We start from the raw sequence: 16,262 nt of genomic DNA, 5'->3' as shown, positions 1-16,262 counted from the left end.
ATTTCTCATATCCAGAAAAAAAAATGTAAGCTGATAAAAATGAATACGAATGGAGTCATTCAGCTATCATTAGTGAATGTTAGTCATAGTCACTTTTGTGGAATTTATTTATATTAGTAAAATTTCATTAAATTATGTCCTTATACTCTAACTGATGATTTTAAATGATGTTCGTATGGGCCAGAGAGACAGTACAGCTGGTATGGAGCTTGCCTTGCAAGCAGCAGACTCAGGTGGCATCCTCTGCATCCTATAGGGTCCTCTGAGCACCAGCACAGATCCGGGAGTCAACCTTCAGTATTACCAGGTGTGGCCCTCTCCAAAACATTTTAAAGCAGTATTCACCTACTCAGTGTTGAAGATAGTATTTTGAATCTTTACAAAATTTTATTTCACCATGAATTACAATGTGTTATAGCCATTATATATAACCAACTATTTCAAATTCTCACAATATGTACAAGCGAATGCTCCAAAAAGTGATTGTTACATTATAAGATCCTATATCCTTTCAGAAATATAAAATAAAAATATGTACTTGCCAAAGAAAATGAGGAAATATTTAGGGACACAATATACATAAAATATATATAGGTATAGTCTGAAATATGATAAGTAAAAAAGAGATTTAAAGTTTCCTGGGACAAATACTTTTATCAACGCTGATATCTATTGAATTAAAAAATAAAACAGTAACACTATGCCTAAGATATATGAGAACTTACTGAGAAAAATTAAAAGCCATTCTCAATTGGTGTAAAAGAATATTTAAGTCTAACCTGTTTATAAATAGGCTATTATGAAGATATCAATTCTTTAAAATCTACTCTGACAGTACAATCAAATAAAAATTTCAGTAAAAATTTTCCTAACAATTGCATTCAGAATCTAAAGTTTAGGCAAAATGTAGAAGCACTAAAATATACAAAATATTGTGAAGAAAAGTGATAGAGAGATATTGAGCCTCTCAGTCAGTTAGTTGCTTGGTATAGCTCACTGACGAAAGACAAACTATTAATAAATGAACCTAGGAAAATTTGTTTTAAATTTTTTAAAAATTTAAGTTTAAATTGTAGTCTAAAACTACGGACTGGTTCTAGCTATAGATCAAGTAAATCTGAAAGACAAGTACACAAATATTTTAAGTATATGAGAATGCTTATAAAACTAGAGAAATTCACAAAAACATCTGCCCCAAATAATATTTGTTAAGTTAACTAACAACATAAAAATTAAGAATTTATTTTTATCTAAATATGCCATAATGAAGAAAATGTCATAAACTAGGGAAAAAAACAATTTGCAACATATGTACCTATAATGAATTATCAATACAGATCAGTTTCCTAAAAATTAAAATGTGTCACATTCCACTTTGGAATCATCGACATCATAACTTGGGATGTGTAATTCCTTTCCTTTCCTTTAACTTTATGGGTTTCCCTCTTCTCTCTCTCTCTCTCTCTCTCTCTCTCTCTCTCTCTCTCTCTCTCTCTCCCCGTCTTTCTAACTTCTCTCTCCTCTCTTAAATTTCCTAAATAAAACTTTTTCTTCACTAAAAAAAAATATGCAAATTATATATTAGAATTTAATTAAAGAGTAATGATAGAGGAAAATGATAAAATATATCTCTACCTCAGTAGTAATAAGCAAAGGCATCATATTAAATCAAGTTTATTGCCTATTCAATGAAGAATTCTGGCAATGTCACCTATTACCCAGAATAGGACCAAAAAACTCATATATTGCTAGTGGAACTCTACATTGACACAACTATTTACTAAAACAATTTTTATTCTGGCCATACATCTGTAAAAGTGACCTTGTGAATACCTCCTCCTACCACATACTAAGCCTGCAGATGTTCTCACACATGAATGTCAGGGGATTTGTCCAAGAAATTTTAACAGCATTGTTCATAGTACTCATCTGGAAACAATCCAAATAATATTTACCAAGAGAGAATAAATGAATAAATCAAGAAACATCCTACATAAAAATTATCCTTAAAAGCAATATACAAAACTTGGCTCTTAGTCATGCAAGCACATGCATGTGTATGGAAGGAATCAAGTCATTGAAGAGTACAGGTAGTATGACTGTGCTTTAAATAAAACTCAAAAACAGGTTTTAAGTATCTTGTTTAGCAAAATAAATTTCAATTACTATTAAAAAGAAGTTAATAACTGTCCACTAACATATTGGTCACCTCATGCAGGAAGGCAGAGTGGTGGGAGAGAAGACAAGAACAGTGGCGCTCTAAAGAAACAGTCATACTCTTAGATCACACATTGTATGATAGATGTATCACTGTATCACTGTCATCCCATTGCTCATTAATTTGCTCGAGCGAGCACCAGTAACGTCTCCATTGTGAGACTTCTTGTTACTGTTTTTGGCATACTGAATATGCCATGCGTAGTTTGCCAGGCTCTACCGTGTGGGCAAGATACTCTCGGTAGCTTGCCAGGTTCTCCGAGAGGGGCAGAGGAATCAAAACAGATTGGCTCGTGCAAGGCAAATGCCCTACCTGCTATGCTGTCACTCCAGCCCGTGATAGATGTAAACATGTAAAATTTAATTAATGTGTATCATAACAGCACATGTATAAGGATAAATATGCACCAATTAAATTTACTAAGCATCAAAATTTCCCAAAAATATGAAAAGTAAATAAGCACATAGGAATAAGTTTTTGGGATTCAGAACAAAATCATATCGTGCCTTTATCAATACAGTAGAACAGAGACAATTTCCAAGAAAAATGTACAAATATCAAAAGTAAATCTCAAAGCAATGGAAAACAATAAAGTGAGCAAACCAAACTCGAACTCACCACCAGGGCTTTAGATCTGTTGCTCAGAAGGTTCTCAATCTCTCTGGCTGCAATTTCCACCAGCTGGCGTGCATTATTTGGCTCCACTGTATACAAATCTTGGTATTTCTCATAAATCTGTGAGAGTATAAAGAAATTAATTGGAACAATGACTGTTTAAGTACTCATAAATTTACAGTAGAGTATATTTTAAAGTACAAAAAAATTGATTGGAAAGAGCGTTCCTTTCCTTTTTTATCTCTCTAATCTTTTTGGAGGTTTTGGATGTCAAAAATATATATAAAATATTAGCTCACTCCAAGACCACGGTTTTCCGATATTGTATATAATGTGAACAGCTTATAAACATCATACACTACCATAATTTGTGAACATGATTGTAAAACTTAAAGCTATACTCTGCAACCTCAAAATCAGAAGCTGACAACCATCCACATCTTAATAAAAAGACAGAGATCATTCTAGAAAATAAAAGAACTGGAGCATTACAGGAGGAGAGGGATATCAAAAAGGCTCACAGTGAACAAAAGTGAAAGGTAGCAGGGAAAAAAAATTAGATAGAACATTGAGCAAGACTATACAGTTTTACTCCCACAACCACTGAGGTGAAAATACATGCTGCTGTTCGGGTCAGAGAAGCTGATGAAATAATGCAAATAAGATATTTATCTTGCATAAAGAAGACCTCCATTGTGAGACTTCTTGTTACTGTTTTTGGCTGGAGTGATAGCACAGCGGGTATGGCATTTGCCTTGCACTCAGCCAACCTGGGTTCAATTCCTCCGCCCCTCTCGGAGAGCCCGGCAAGCTACCAAAAGTATCCCGCCTGCACGGCAGAACCCAGCAAGCTACTGGTGATATATTTGATATGCCAAAAACAGTAACAAGTTACTCACAATGAAGATGTTACTGGTGCCCACTTGAGCAAATGGATGAGCAAAGGGATAACAGTTATACAGTGATACAGTGAAAGAAGACCTAGGTTTGATACCCAAGCTCCCCATATGGACCTCCAGGCACTGCCAGTGGTAAATCCTGAACAAATAATAATAAGCCATGAGCCACTAGCGGTGGCTAAAAAAGCCACTACATAGAGAAATTCTGCAAAATCTTATAAAGTGAGAGGCAGAGAGACAGAGACAGATGGATAGAAAGAAAGATAAATTTGCTAAATTTATAAAATGTTACAAGAGAGAATGTTACAGTGTTCATTGTTCATTGTACACAATGTTACACTGTTCACTTTATAAGAGAGAAGTTGAGGGTCATTAAGTTCAACATTAAAGTTTGGCTAAAACAATATAGTGCAAAGAATTTTAAATTATTGGACCAAACTATATTGGAAATAATCTGAGCAGCAAAAGAAAATACAGATCATTTCAGGCTCATGACAGACTACACAGGATTTCCCTAGAGTGGCGTGAGAACCACCTGATTAGTAGAGTTTGCACTATGCTGGCAGGAGAGGAAGAATTAAAGAAATGGGGGTAAAGGGAAGTCAAGCTAGAGGTCTGAGCTGAAAATGAAATCCCTTCTGCATACAACAGATGGGATGCACATGCATGACTAAACCATCTTTGAAAGCCAGAGTCTGGCAGTATTTGTTTTACCATTTTCTGAGTTGTGAACCCAGTCACACGCAGGAACTGGCTTAGCCCTGCATTTCTCTGGCACAATTCCAGCACTCATCTTTTTACCAACAGGTTCCACAGCCTGGTTCCAGGGGAGCAGAAAGTGCATGGCGAACAATGCCTTCAGATGAACACAGATACGCATGCTCGGCTAAATAACAGAGCATGTTATCTCACATGAAGTTACATTTTTAAGTAATTCAAAATTAAAGGTTTTTTTTTTTTTGCTTTTTGGGTCACACCTGGCGATGCACAGGGGTTACTCCTGGCTCTGCACTCAGGAATTACCCCTGGCCATGCTCAGGGGACCATATGGGATGCTGGGACTTGAACCCCGGTCAGCCGCGTGCAAGGCAAACGCCCTATCCGCTGTGCTATCTCTCCAGCCCCCAAAATTACAGGTTTTAAAGACTTAAATCAAACCTTTACTCCTGATATTGCTTGACCTATTAAAACTAAAAAGTTTTCTCCATACTCAAATGAAAATTGACTTTATAAGGTTGCATTACAACTATCCAAGGCATATTTATGTAGTCATAGAAAAATCCACATTTCAATCCACAAGTTCAACTCTACTGCTGCATTTTACTGAACTTTTAATGCTTTCTGCAGATGGCAGATGACTTAACTCTATTTTAAAGATCGAGTTTATCCACAAAGTACTCAATCCATTCCTAAGCTTGCTTTAATTTCAGCCTAAAATGACATCCTGAAACATGAATTCTAGAAGAGATGAATTGATTTGAGATACAAACAGATAAACCTCAACATCACTTTAATTGATCCAGGATATTTAGCTCTTTGCAGTAAAGCCGCTATAGCTAATTGGTGTAAAAGGCATCCGTGCTTTGAACTAATTATCTTCATTTCTGTATGAGGTCAAACCTCCTTCTGTAGTAACGGGACTAGGTTATAACTCAGAATTGGTGGAGAGTAGTCCATGACATATAATCTGTGCTTCATATTATGTACTCCAGAAAATGTCACTTATTAAGTAACTATCTACATTATACCACATGACAGAAATTTTGAAGGAGTGGATTAGGGTGGATAGCATGCTTCAGACATTAAGGTATTTGGTTTGCACACAGACAGCCAGGTCGAATCCCTGACACCACAAAACGTTCCCCAAGCACTATCAGGGCTCACTCCTGAGCACAGAGCTTGGAATAGCTCCAGAGCACTGCTCTGTGAGACGCAAAGCAACACATCCCTCCACTGCTACCAAAAAATAAATATGTGGATAATAAACTGGAAGAAACTATTTCAAGTATAAACATATTTTCTCAAATATATGTCTATATATTCAAACATATTTTTCTGAATGTTTTCAAGTCACTTTTATCATTTATCATCCCGTTGCTCATTGAGGTGCTCGAGCGGGCACCAATAATGTCTCCATTCATCCCTATCCGTGCTAGTATAGCCCAATGGCGTCTGCGTGCTCCAGGAACACGAAGAGCCACAAACCATTCATTCAGGGCCTTAACAAAGAAGTCTGACCATCTTGTAGATGGGTGGACAGGCATTCTTTTGATGTCCCATGAATCCAGTCAGTAACAGCTCTAGTCCAGCAGTCATCTCCAAACAGCATTACATGTCTGGCGCATGTAATTTTCAATGCCTTGGCAAATGAGACAGCGTCCCTGATTCTCGATCCTTGATGGAGATTGGAACTCCAGATTCCTTCTCTCACTTAAGTGAAATGTGATAGTCCAAACAGTTCTTTCATTTCCTCTTTGGGAGACCCAGGTAACATTCACAATGTTATCATAGGGCCCAGGTCTCTGAGGCATATGTTACTGCAGGAAGAACGATGAAGTGGAAAAGATGTGCCCGAGCCGGAGGTTCTTCATCCTCTTAACAACTTCTTCAACGCTCTTGAAGGTGTTCCACACTGCTCTCTTCCTCCTGCGCAACTCTGGCGCCAAGCTGTTTCTCATGTTGAGTTCTCAACCTAGATACACATAACTGCTGCATTCAGAGATGTTTGTTCCACTGAGAGCAAATGGAACGTCAGGAACTACTTCGTTTCTCATGAACACCGTCTTTGTGAGACTCAGCTGCAAGTCTGACCTTTCCATACTCACAGTCAAAGTTGCACAGCATTTGTGCTGCTTGGCTAATGTTTGGTGTTATTAGAACAATGTCATCAGTGAAGCGGAGGAGGTGTAGTTGCCAACCCCTTATCTTCACTCCCATTCCTTCCCATTCCAGTCAGCAATTGATGTTCTCAAGGGTGGCACTGAAGAGTTTTGGTGGAATGGTATCACCCTGCCAAACCTCTCTGTTTATGTCAATGATCACTTCCTAGTAGAATGGCGAGATCCTGGTGGTGAATCCATAATACAGCTCACAGAGGATCCTAATGTACTTTGTTTGAATGCCCTATTTGGCTAGAGCTTCGATGACCGCTTCAGTCTCAACAGAATCAAAGATCTTCTTTAAATCAATGAACATTAGGCAGAGTGGCATCTTGAACTTCTGTGAAACTTCAATGAACTTGGTCATCGTGTGAATATGGTTGATCGTGCTGAATCCTTTTCAGAACCTGGCTTGCTCGCATGGCTGTCCTTCATCTAGTGTTCTACCAATCCTATTCAGGATGACTTGAGTGAACAACTTGTACACAAAGGATAACAGGCAGATTGGATGATAGTTGCTGATGTGGTGGATGTCTCCCTTCTTGTACAAAAGAACAGTCCTGCTGGTTTTCCATTGGGACAGAACCTTGAATTCAAACAGGTAGCATGTGAAGAGCCAAGCCAGTTTATTGACGAGTACTGGCAACAGATTCTTCAGGTCTTTGGGTCTTACCTTGTCTGATTTCTTTACCAATGAAATGGCATGTCATATTTCAGAAGGGAGAATGCCAGGAATGACATATCCATCCTGCAGAATTTGGTTTTTAGGCAGGTGGACATGGCTATCAAAGAGATCTGAGTAGAAGTTGTGGATAACCCTTTCCATTGCCCTTCTGGAAGATGTGATAGATCCATCAGGACGTCAGAGGGCAGTCATCTTGGTCTTATAGATGGTGAAAGACAGTCAGGATTGCAAATACTTTTCTCAGCTTATGCCGCATTGGTTAACACTGCTGCTCTTCTCTCTTTGAGGTCTTCCTTTATTGCTTCTCTGCACAGCTTTGTGAGATCGGACATTAGGTTTTGATTGCCTGAGCCTTGCGCCAATCCACTCTGGCAAATGAGCTCGAGAGTTTGTGAAGAAGGCATCTTTTGTGGCTTTCTCTCTCTTGGTGTTTCTCGCACAAGCATAGAGGTGCTGAAATAGTCAATTGTATTCATCTTCCCATATAGCCGAAATAGTGTCAAAGAGCTCCCAGTTAGTGTTCGTTCTATGAGTTCTCTTCTTAAACTTTGCAGCCCTTTCTCCCCTCTCTGTGAAGTAGAATTTCGCATGAAGTTGACTGCAGTCTGATCCCTTTTGGAATTGTGGGAAACAGTGTCATAGATCAGGCAAAACCATCGATTGAATATTATATGGTCAATTTCACTGTGGAACAGTCCACTGGGAAACACCCATGTCCAACATTTAGATTCAGCCTTCTGGATCTGCAAGTTACCATGGATGGTCTTGGTCCACATGATGAACTCAGACAGTCTCTCACGCTGTTTGTTCCATTCTAGACCGTGGGTCCCAATGTGGAGTTCTTCAGGTGATCTTCTTGGTTCTATCTTGGCATTAAAATCACCGACAATGACCCTGTAGAAGGTGTGGTCTTCTTTATAGAACTTGTCCAGTCCTATGTAGAACTTCTCAATTTCTTCTTCGTTGTAGATGGATGTTGGTGCATAGATGACGAAGACAGAAACTTCTGGCAATAAGCCATATGTATTCAAATGTACATGTCTAATTCAGGTTGTTAGGCATTCGAATGAATCATGACCAAATTTGTATTGTAGGACACGGACACCACCAACGCCTGTACTGTTGCATGTTCTGAGGAACAGTACTTCTCCAGTGTCAAAAACAGTGTGATGTGATCAATGCCTTCTCATCTCAGTCAATCCAATGATGTCATACTTGATCTTCTGTGCTTGCACCATCAGGTCCTCAATGGATGCTTCTAATGCCAGCATACATGCGTTAAAAGTGCAGACAGTCATTTTAGTTCTTCTTCATTTTGGCAGCCTAGTTTGGCCCTGAGATTTTACCAGCCTCACCTAGAGCAAGGAGATGTCTCTTGAGCAAGGAATGTTTTTGAACATTGAACCAAATTACTCTAGGGTATCTGTTTATTGATTTACCAACTATTTTTAGTGATACAGAAATTCAGGTACTCGATGTCCTCCACACAAAGTTCCAGTAGCATCCTACCGCTGAACAGAGCAGGATAATTGTTTTTTTTTTTTAATTTTTTGCTTTTTGGGTCACACCAGCGATGTTCAGGGGTTTCTCCTGACTATGCACTCAGGAATTACTCCTGGAAGTGTTCGGGGAACCATATGGGATGCAGGGAATCGAACCCAGGTTGGTTGCATGCAAGGCAAATGCCCTACCCACTCTGCTATCGCTCCAGCCCCTAGAGCAGTACAATTTTTAAATGTTTAAAAAATACAAGGCTTGCAAATAAATTGTAAGTCAGTATTTCTCAAAGACCCATAGTGTCTTCTCAGTAGGACACGGGAATAATATGGGTGGGGGAGGTGCCTTTGAAAGTGCTGTCAACATAAAGAAGGTCAAATTCCATGGTGACAATAAGCAATTTTTTTTCCTGAAAAGGGACCTATAGACCAAATGATTTGGAGAAACTTTAGTATAATGAAGTCAAGGGAACTTATGCCTAGGAACCCAAAGAAAATATTCTATCGCGGGGCTGGAGAGATAGCACAGCGGGTAGGGCGTTTGCCTTGCACGCGGCCAACCCGGGTTCAAATCCCAGCATCCCATATGGTCCCCCGAGCATGGCCAGGGGTAATTCCTGAGTGCAAAGCCAGGAGTAACCCCTGTGCATCACCAGGTGTGACCCAAAAAGCAAAAAAAAAAAAAAAGAAAATATTCTATCGCCAGTATTTACACCCAACACACACTTGAAATGTTTTCTTGTCAATAAAAATGAATTTCAACAAATTCAACAAATGAATTTCACCAAAAGAATTAATGCCTCTCGATTTAAAGAATGCAATATACCTTGTTGTCACCTAAAAGCATTGTGAAGGCTCACAAAAAAAGTCGCAATATATTTTCAGCAAATGATTTTTAGAGTTTTATGTGCATTTTTAAGGTGATAAGAAATGTACACATTTATAATTCTTTCCATCACTAAAACAAACCACATTTCTATAATTAGTAACATATGTACAATTTAAACTTGGCCTTTAGTATATTCCCTTCTCTTCTTCCTATTTTTTTTAAATCTATGTTACCATTTTATCCACTGTCTTTCCTGAAAGAAAGAGCATGATGGAAATAAAATGAGCTTTTGGCACCTGACAGAGCTCCATTCAAATCACCCATCAGCTGTTCATGAGCTGTGACGCACTGGTCTCCATTGCCTCCACTGGAAAGACACTGTGCACAATGAAATAAGTCAGGATATTTTTCTTCCTGACTGTTGGAAAATTTCTGTATAATTCAAGTTGTCTCACTGACATCCTTGACACTGGCTTGACAAAAGAAAACTTGTCATGTGTATAGTCTTAACAATCTTAATTAAATAGCATTAATGTAATCTCATTGCTACAGTCACAGACCAAGCTGTGCTGTCACTGCACTGTCACTGTCCTCTTATTGTTCATCTATTCACTCAAGTGGGCACCAGTAATGTCCCCATTGTGAGACTTGTTGTTACTGTTTTTGGCTTATTAAACACACCATGAGTAGCTTGCCAGACTCTGCTGCATGGGCGAAATACTCTCAGTAGCTTGCCAGGCTCTGTGAGAGGGACAGAGGAATCAAACCCAGGTGGCCACATGTAAGGCAAATGCCCTACTCACTGTGCTATTGCTCCAGTACAGCAATAACTGATCACCAAGCTGTGCTATGGTGACAAAATGGAATATGGTTTCCTGACTTTGTTCACTGTAAACTTCTTTTTAATTACGTCATTGGTTGCAAGATAATTTTTAAAACTACATTTAAAAATAACTTCAAGTATACTCTCTAAGAAGCAAAGCAAATCATTGACATATTGCTTAACACACATTCAAAATAAATTGTATAAGAGATAAAATTATTTAGTATTATGCAACAAATTTAAGAAATGGATGGAGCAGAGAGACAGTACAGTGGGTATCACACATGCCTTGTACACGGCAGACTCAGGTTCAAGCTCCAGCACCACATATGGTCCCCCAAGCCCAAATGGAGTGGAAACACGAGTTCTATACTTAAAGTGATTCCTGAGCATAGAATCTGGAGTAAAAGCTGAGTGCTATGGGTTTAACCCCAAACAAAATTGAAAAAAATAAATCATTGATTAACAGACACCCCTAAAGATGCTGATTGAATAGTAGAGCTGCTACTATGTTGTGGGTGACCAAAATTATATTCTCAGTAATTTGTAGGTATCTATTCTGTAGTATTTCACATGTGTTGTCATTGATTCATTTAAAAAACATGCAACATCCATTTTTTTCATTGTATTAAAAGAGAATACCGAGATTTAGAATATAATCAAGGGGAGTGTGTAAGTCCCTTTTAGCTTATCAAGGAGCAAACCATGGGGCCAGAGAAACATAACAGCAAGTAGGTCACCTGCCTTGCAAGTAGCCAATCCATGTTCAATTCCTAGCACTCCATATGATCTCCCAAGTCCCAACTGAGGTGATCCTCAATTTCAAAGCCAGGAGTAAGTCCTGAGTGCTGCTGGGTGTGACCCAAAAACAACAACAACAAAATCAAAGTGTAACCCATAGCAACATTAGATCACAGAGTAATTTAGCGTGTTTAGGTAAAGTGGGTCTGCGTGGTCACTAGTCCACTCGGTCTTCCACGGTTTTATAGAGACAGAGGGATATAAAAATAATATTTGGGGGATGAACAAGGATGGTAGCTGGAAATTAAAAACCAGTATGTCTATTTGGAAACCTCATTAGTGTCACTCACATACAGATCAAGGACGAGACCATCTGAAGTAGAATTTAAGGTGTAAGATGGTGAAAACCATCCAGGGGTAATGAGTCCTATATATGATTGTAGTGGAAGCAATCATATTCATGGAAACAGGGGAAAGCAAATACACTAGGTTTTTGTCAAGTAAGTTTACCATTGCATCAAGATATCAAGCAGTAAATCAACAGCATTAGAGAATGAAGAAAGGGAGTTAGAACTTGGTAGTTATTTCATTTATAATTGACTCAAAAAATTTGAATAGAAAGAGATTAACCTTGACTAAGTGAGAATAAATTTTCCACCTCTGGCAAAAGAATGACATTTCATGAGTAAATTAACTTTTCTAAAGCTAAACTCAAATTATTTATATTAGATTCGGTGGCTGTAGAATTTGACAATCCTTCCACCATAATACTTGTACATTTACTTGCCTTTAATGGAATTTATCTTGGACAAGAATTTAAGATTCCCATTATGCCTAGTCAATTTTCTGAGGACTGTTTATTCTTTTATAACCCTTGAGGAAATAATACTAACAGCTTCCTTAAACATGGGTAGAAATATTTTAATGCATGACCTTACCTCTGGGCCCAGGACATATCAAACCAAGAAGCAGTTAACTTATAAATTGAGGTCTGTGAAGTTCAGGTATATAAAAGGTCAACATTAACAATAACAAAACACTGTAGCAATCAGATTCAACATAGGACGATAACAGATATGTCAAGGGCAGAAATAAAAGCAGAAGAGGAGACTTCAGGAAAAAACAGTACGCACACACCACCGAATGACAGAAGTGATGGCTGTGGGAGGCAGAATAATGGTTCCCAAAGTAATCTGCATCCTAAGCCCTACAATCTGTGAATATGCTGCTACATGACAAGGGGGAATTGAATTTGCAGGTGGAATTAAGTTTTGCTAATCAGCTGAACTTAAAAAAAAAGGAGATTATCCCGGATTGTCCTGAATGAGCCCAATGTAATCACATGGGCCTTAAAAGTCGAAGAATGAAATGTGACTAGGCAAGAGAAATTCAGAGATGCTAGCATGAGAACTAGCTCCATGTGGAGCTTGAAGATGGAGGAAAGGTACATAAACCCAGAAAACCGAGAAACTTTTGATCTACAGAATTGTAAAATAATTAATCTGCACTGTTTTAGATCAGGAAATTTATGATAATTTGTCACACTAACATTAGAAAACAAAGTGAGTTAGCTGTGAAGACCCCTCCACCCCCACTGCTGGCCAGGCAGCCCTAATAATTAGCCTTTGCCTGAGTCTTCCTTGGCACAAAACTGTCCTTTCATCCACAAAAATGTTGTCAGAAATATTGGCTTCTGACTTCCTGCCGAACCCCAGGTCATTCCTGAGTTTCCTTTTATGTATTACATTTGTCTTCTATAAGTAGTTCTACAACAAACATTCTAAAACACCCACTTTTCAACTTTTCAAAACAACTAACACTAAAATTCTATTTTTTGTTGTGACTAATAATAGCAATTACCTTATTCTTCATTTTTTTTTTGGCTTTTTGGAGTCACACCCGGTGATGCACAGGGGTACTCCTGGATCTGCACTCAGAAATTAGCCCTGGTGGTGCTCAGGGGACCATATGGGATGCTGGGAATCAAACCTGGATCAGCCGAGTGCAAGACAAATGCCCTACCCACTGTGCTATTGCTCAAGCCCCATCTTATTCTTCCATACTTTAGTCATAAGATTCATTTATTCATACACAAAGTGAATTCTATTTTGAGAAAATGTAATTTTCATTAGACTTGAGGATATAATAAAATTACATCAGAAAGCAATCCCCTTTCAAAACTGCATAATTACTTGAGATTCAAAAAACAAAGTATTGACAGAAGAACTAAAATGATCAGAATTCACCTGTACATACTGTATAAACATACAGATGTACCTGACAAATGATACTACCACAGGATAATTACAGGATTAAAAGGTTATATTATAATTCCAATTTCACTGTAAATTATTTAAGAGAAACAAATTCATAGATCTATAGTTATGCAGGCAGAAGAAGCAATCTATTGCCACTCATATGCTCCAGATATTTACCTCAGTTTTAGTTGAAATTTGCCACTTCAAAATGCAAATTTGAAGGAAGGTTTGGTTATTTTGTTATTTTTGTTGTTTAATATTTCTTTGGCATTTTAACTATTTGTTTCCTAGCAACTGAGACTATTTAGTTTCTAAAAGATGTATAAATACAAAAGAATAAAATGTTTTTGTCTTGGTAATGTTCACTGATCAAATTTCCTCAGAAATATCAGCAATCTTACAATGCTTAAGATGTTTACTGTCAGTCTCAATGAAGCTAGTAAACAGAGAGATGCTAATATTAGTGTGACTTTGTCATCTACTGTAAAAAGAAACCAAGATCTGAATTGATGTCCAGGATGTTTTGTCAATGACAAAGAAAAACATATGATCAGCTTTCATAGGAAATTAAAACTCCAAGGGTTGTAATAGTAAATGTGATTGGAATTACAGCCACAGTTTGGCAGAGACATGATACAACAATGGATGGAAGGAGTAAGAATGTGTGTGATCCAGAAAATTGTTGGAAAACAAAACTGATGAAGTAACTATGTAAAGCAGTTAAGCTAAGAGAGATTAGTACCCCACATGGAAAAGCTATAAAAGTCAGGATATTTATTGATCCCCACCTATTATGTAGTCAACTCTAAGCTATTTAAATCTGCTAACACCTCACTCAGAATTATTCACACTTATTAACAGCAATAAGTACATAGAAAATTCAAAGTATAACATGTTTGTTTGCTATAACACCTGAATACATCAGCACACACATACGATTATATATTACCCACCAGGACATCCATGTACATGAACAGACACAACTGGCCACATTCTCAAATTTATAGTGTATAATATTATTGATAACTATATCAAAGTGGCATTTTAATATTATAACAGAAGGGTTTCATTTATTTATTGTTTAGTATAATATAACTAGTTAGCTGGGGGGATATGTTTCAAATAGGATATTTTCTTAGAAAGAACAACGATGGAGAATAGTCAGAATTTGTACATCTTTTACAGCACACACTGCAAATTGCCCTAGTTCTTTACAGACTAAAATGTGAGTTGACATTCTAGCACAATACAATCAAGATTCAAGAAGGAACAGGGGAGAAAAATTCACAAACATGACTCTTTACATTCTCCATCCAATACAGATGGAAGAGGTGATTATAGTCAACAACAAACAAAAATTAAATAAGAGAGGATATTTCTGGGATAGAGAAATGAAATTATAACAAAATTAAGTGAATACAAAAAGGATTCGCAGCAAGAATCTTCAGATTAGAGAAGTTAGAGAAACATATATTTAAATAAGGAAAATATTTTTAAAGTAGTAAAAAGTAATCTACTTTTAAGTTTACTTGGTATTTTTTAGTTATATTTTTGTTTGGGGAACAGATGGGTTTACTCCTGACTCTGTGTTCAGGGATTACATCTGGCAGGTGTCTGGGGGCTTTCTGGAGTGCCTGGGGTAGAACACAGGTTGCCCATATGCAAGCCAACTACCTCCCCAGCTGACTTTTATTTTTTTTAATATAAGAGATAAGTTAACAATCTAGCCTTTTTTCCTCTCTATATCTAAAACCATTTAAGAATTATAAATTAAATATGCATTTAAACACAAAAATTATACACAATTAGAAGTGGAAGATACGGTACTAATTCTATTTAAATGATTACCCCCAAGCTGTGTGTATTGCCTATTTAATGTCTATATCCCATAATCCTAAACGACCTAAGTTCATTTCAATTCCAGCAAAAGAATCTTTTAGATAAGCAGATTAATTTTCCTGTTATGACAAATGAATGGTATAATAGATATTGTAACAATAAATGACTTTCCTAAAGTAGAATGGATGCCTGTTAATACGGATATACAATTTACACATTTATATTAATTTAAATAATTTTTGAGGTCAGAGAGACAGATATTGTAGACATAATGGTGCTTGCCTTGCAAGTGGCTGACACAAGTTCAATTGCTGGCACCACATAGCTCCCCAGAGTTCTCCTGGAAGTGACCCTTGAGTAGTCAAGAGAAAGCCTGAGCACAGCTGGGTGAGCCCAAATCACTGCCCCCAAGACAAAGAATTTCTGCATTTTTTTCCCTTAAATTCTTGATCATTCTAGGGCACTTTTTAACCTTGTTGCCACAGATATCTTTGAAGGAATATACTTGTACATTTTTAAATGTTCTGCAGCATCCTTGATCTCTCGCCCTCCCTCTCCCTCACTTTCTTCCTCCCTCCTATTATCAAGCCTTTTGATTGCCACTTGGAAAATATAGAAAAGTTTAGCCTTCAAGTACAGGAATACTTTGAAGTGCTGACTGACAATGTAGCAGAATGGTTAAGGTAAAATGGAAGCCACTTTACCTTAAAATGGAAGACACTGCTAATATTCATAAACTAAGAGTAATCACTACACACCTCTTAATGAAAAATGAACATGAATGTAACATTAGAAATCATTACAGATTTTGGCCTCTATCTTTAAGATGAATGTAATTAAGTTTTTTTTTAAATTATAACCCGTGATGTCTATTGACAGGACTCTGCAGTCAAAATAGTTTTCTTTCTAACTAGAGAAAAACTTTTTTTTTCTCCAAAGCATGAAGATATCTCAGTAGTTTACACAATTATGGTAACCGA

At 37.4% G+C, this 16,262-nt stretch overlaps 1 protein-coding gene across 2 annotated transcripts in view; it reads right to left on the bottom strand.

Annotated features, from left to right (window-relative positions):
- The window catches only part of CACNA2D1 (calcium voltage-gated channel auxiliary subunit alpha2delta 1), a 459,233-nt gene that overhangs the window by 339,724 nt on the left and 103,247 nt on the right, over nt 1-16,262 (bottom strand). For both annotated transcript variants that reach the window (XM_055124139.1, XM_055124138.1), the window contains exon 3: nt 2,837-2,953. In XM_055124139.1, the coding sequence (XP_054980114.1) occupies nt 2,837-2,953 (117 nt within the window). The remainder of the gene's footprint in view (nt 1-2,836; nt 2,954-16,262) is intronic.

The sequence above is a fragment of the Sorex araneus genome, chromosome 1 (assembly GCF_027595985.1).
Source record: "Sorex araneus isolate mSorAra2 chromosome 1, mSorAra2.pri, whole genome shotgun sequence".
Classification (NCBI taxonomy): Eukaryota; Metazoa; Chordata; class Mammalia; order Eulipotyphla; family Soricidae; genus Sorex; species Sorex araneus.
This window is presented reverse-complemented; position numbering and strand designations above follow the sequence as displayed.